At 62.1% G+C, this 2,552-nt stretch overlaps 1 protein-coding gene across 1 annotated transcript in view; it reads right to left on the bottom strand.

Annotated features, from left to right (window-relative positions):
• Window positions 1-30: 30 nt before the first annotated feature.
• The window catches only part of SOX7 (SRY (sex determining region Y)-box 7), an 8,307-nt gene continuing 5,785 nt past the window's right edge, over window positions 31-2,552 (bottom strand). The window contains 2 exon segments of the mRNA XM_009319758.1: window positions 31-1,179; window positions 1,182-2,087. Of these exon segments, the coding sequence (XP_009318033.1) occupies window positions 581-1,179; window positions 1,182-2,087 (1,505 nt within the window). The 3' untranslated portion in view covers window positions 31-580.

The following is a 2,552-nucleotide window of genomic DNA, read 5'->3' as shown; positions in this document are numbered from 1 at the left end:
GGGAGGAAGCCCCCAACTCGTGGTCTGGGGGCAGGGGGACAAGGCAGGTTTAACCCCCGCCAGTGCGGTGAGGCAGGTCAGGACGGCTGCAGCAACGCCGATACCAGGAGCCGAGAGCGGCTTGTAGACCGTGCGCCCCTTTACCAAAATCTTCCCATTTCCCCCCATCCCTGCCTTTTCCCCTTCCAGGGGGTTTTGGCCCTGCCAGGACTTCAGCCCTGCCGTTTGCAGGATGCTGCCTTCCTCCCGACTCCAAAGCAGAGCTGGGGGCGCCCCGAAATGGAGGGCAGCCTTCCCGCGCTCCCAGGGGCATCTCTGCTTTGGAAGAGGGACTTGGCCAAAGGGCTTTGGCATTGGGAAATCCACCCCGGCCCCGTTTGGGGCAGGGCACCCGAGGCTTTGCACCGGTGGTGAGCCAACGACTGAAATCCTTTACCTACGCCACTGAGGAGACTCCACTACCCTCACGGTTCGGACTCGGTCACCCTGAGGGGCGGCGAGCGATGTCCCCGGGGAGCAATGCCTCGTAATACTGTGTCGGGTCTTTCCTCGGCCGGTCCAGGCGGCTCTGGCCGGGGGTCTAGGAGACGCTGTAGTTATTGTAGTAGGTGGCCGTGGCATCGGCAAGGACAGAGAGGAGGCTGGTCTCAGAGGCGTGGGAGCCACCAGCCGCCGGGGCGTGTCCATTGACCAAGACCCCGCCGTGGTGGTCGCCGTGGCTGGGGTTGTTGAGATACTGGTCGAACTCATTGCGGTCCATCTCCCCCAGGAGCTCGGCTTGGCTCAGCTGGTCCAAGGTGTCAAAGCCATGGTGGTCAGGCGGCGGGGAGAGCTGGCCCAGGTGGGCATGGAGGCTGGGGGGGTGCAGGGAGGGGAAGGCAGGCGTGTAGTAGCTGGGAGGAGGAGGAGGAGGAAGGGGAGGGCAGCTGGAGGTTGGGGGGATCATGCAGGTGGTGGGCTGCGGCATGGGGCTGAGAGGGTGGTGGTTGCACGGAAGGGAGCCGCCCGCGTACTCCGGGGAGTAGGTGGCTCCAGCAAGGTGGGAACGGTGATGCTCGTCAGGGCAGGGTGAGGAGAAGAAGCTCTGCTCGCGGTCTATGGCGTCCAGCGGAGACATCTCCGGGGGGGTGGGCAGCCCGTAGGGGTAGGTGTCCACGCTGGTGCTGCTGCCGCTGCCCGGGGCCCCCGGCGAGGCGGGTACTCACCCGGCCCCTCTTTCTCCCCACTGGCCCGGCCGCAGGGCTGCTTCTCCGGCACCACGTTCTGGTCCCGCGTCAGGCTGCCCAGCAAAAACCCGGGGTCCACCCGCTTGCAGATCCGCTTGACCTGCTTCTTCCGCCGGGGCCGGTATTTGTAGTTGGGATAATCTTGCATGTGCTTCACCCGCAGCCGCTCGGCCTCCTCCACGTAGGGTCGCTTCTGCGAGAGGCTCAGAGCCTTCCAGGACTTGCCTGAAACGGAGGACAAAATTCCCCTTAGTGCCCACGGCAGCTGTACCGGGGCGGGAAAGGGGGCTGCCACCCAAAGCTTGCAGGCACACAACCCAAGAGCGAGGTAGGGGCTCCCAATATCCGAGCCGGCACACATGGAAGACGCAGCCCGCAAACCCCGCAGGAGAACAGGATGGCAGTGAGAGGGCGAAGAAGAGGGGTAACTCTTCTTCTCCAACTCCCCCCATCCCAAGTCCCCAAACAGGGCGGGTTCAGGGTTAGCTGAGCCCCACTGCAAACAAATCGGGGCAAATAAACTCTCCCAGCTCCACGGTCTGATCTTGCAATGCCTCTCTGGGACGGAGAGCCCAGCTGCCGAGCGGGGACAGCTGAGGCCATGCCCGGCTGAGCAGGGGGTCAGGACGTGGCGTCCCTGGATGCGGCCCAGCCCCTGCCCTGCCGGGACTCGCACCGGGGCGCACGGAGACCCGGGTGCCGCGACCTCGCTGCTCCGTGTTTGAGATACACAAAATGCCCCCAAGACACAGGACAGGGAAGCAGCGCCGGGGCGTGGGCTTGTATCCCACGGTGAGGCTACCCCAGGCTGTTCCTCAGGGTAGGGGGAGAAATGAGGATAAGGATCAAAGCGTTTGATGCCTTCCCATTGCCAAAGAGACAGCAGAAATAACACTCATAAGCTGAGATGCTGCATGGCAAAGCAGCGAGGAGAAAACCCAAACCACCAAAAAAAACACCGCAAAGCTGTCCAGGGAAACACAAACTTTGGGTAAGAGGTTGGACAGCAAAGCTGTGTTGCAATTCAGGCAGCTCTTTCTCAGGCCGTCTGGGCTGGTTATTTCTGTTTGCCCTCTTGGTTTTGCATAAAAAATGGGGATTGGGGTAAGGGGGAAACAGGGGGTGGGGAGTGGGAAACAAATGTGTATTCAAAATGGGTTGTGATCCCCAAAAAGAAACAGCTGGACCACCACCCCCTGGACACGCAATACGGGGGCAGGCTAGTAAGTTTGGGGACAAAGTGGAACAGCGAAGACAGGTCAGGAAAATTTGGGGGTCCCTCCTTGAACTGCACTGGGGGATCTCAGGCACTGGCAGCCCGGGGGG

This window comes from Pygoscelis adeliae, unplaced genomic scaffold, assembly GCF_000699105.1.
Source record: "Pygoscelis adeliae isolate BGI_AS28 unplaced genomic scaffold, ASM69910v1 Scaffold121, whole genome shotgun sequence".
Taxonomy (NCBI): Eukaryota; Metazoa; Chordata; class Aves; order Sphenisciformes; family Spheniscidae; genus Pygoscelis; species Pygoscelis adeliae.
The sequence above is the reverse complement of the archived record's forward strand: the minus strand, read 5'-3'. Positions and strand labels throughout refer to the sequence as shown.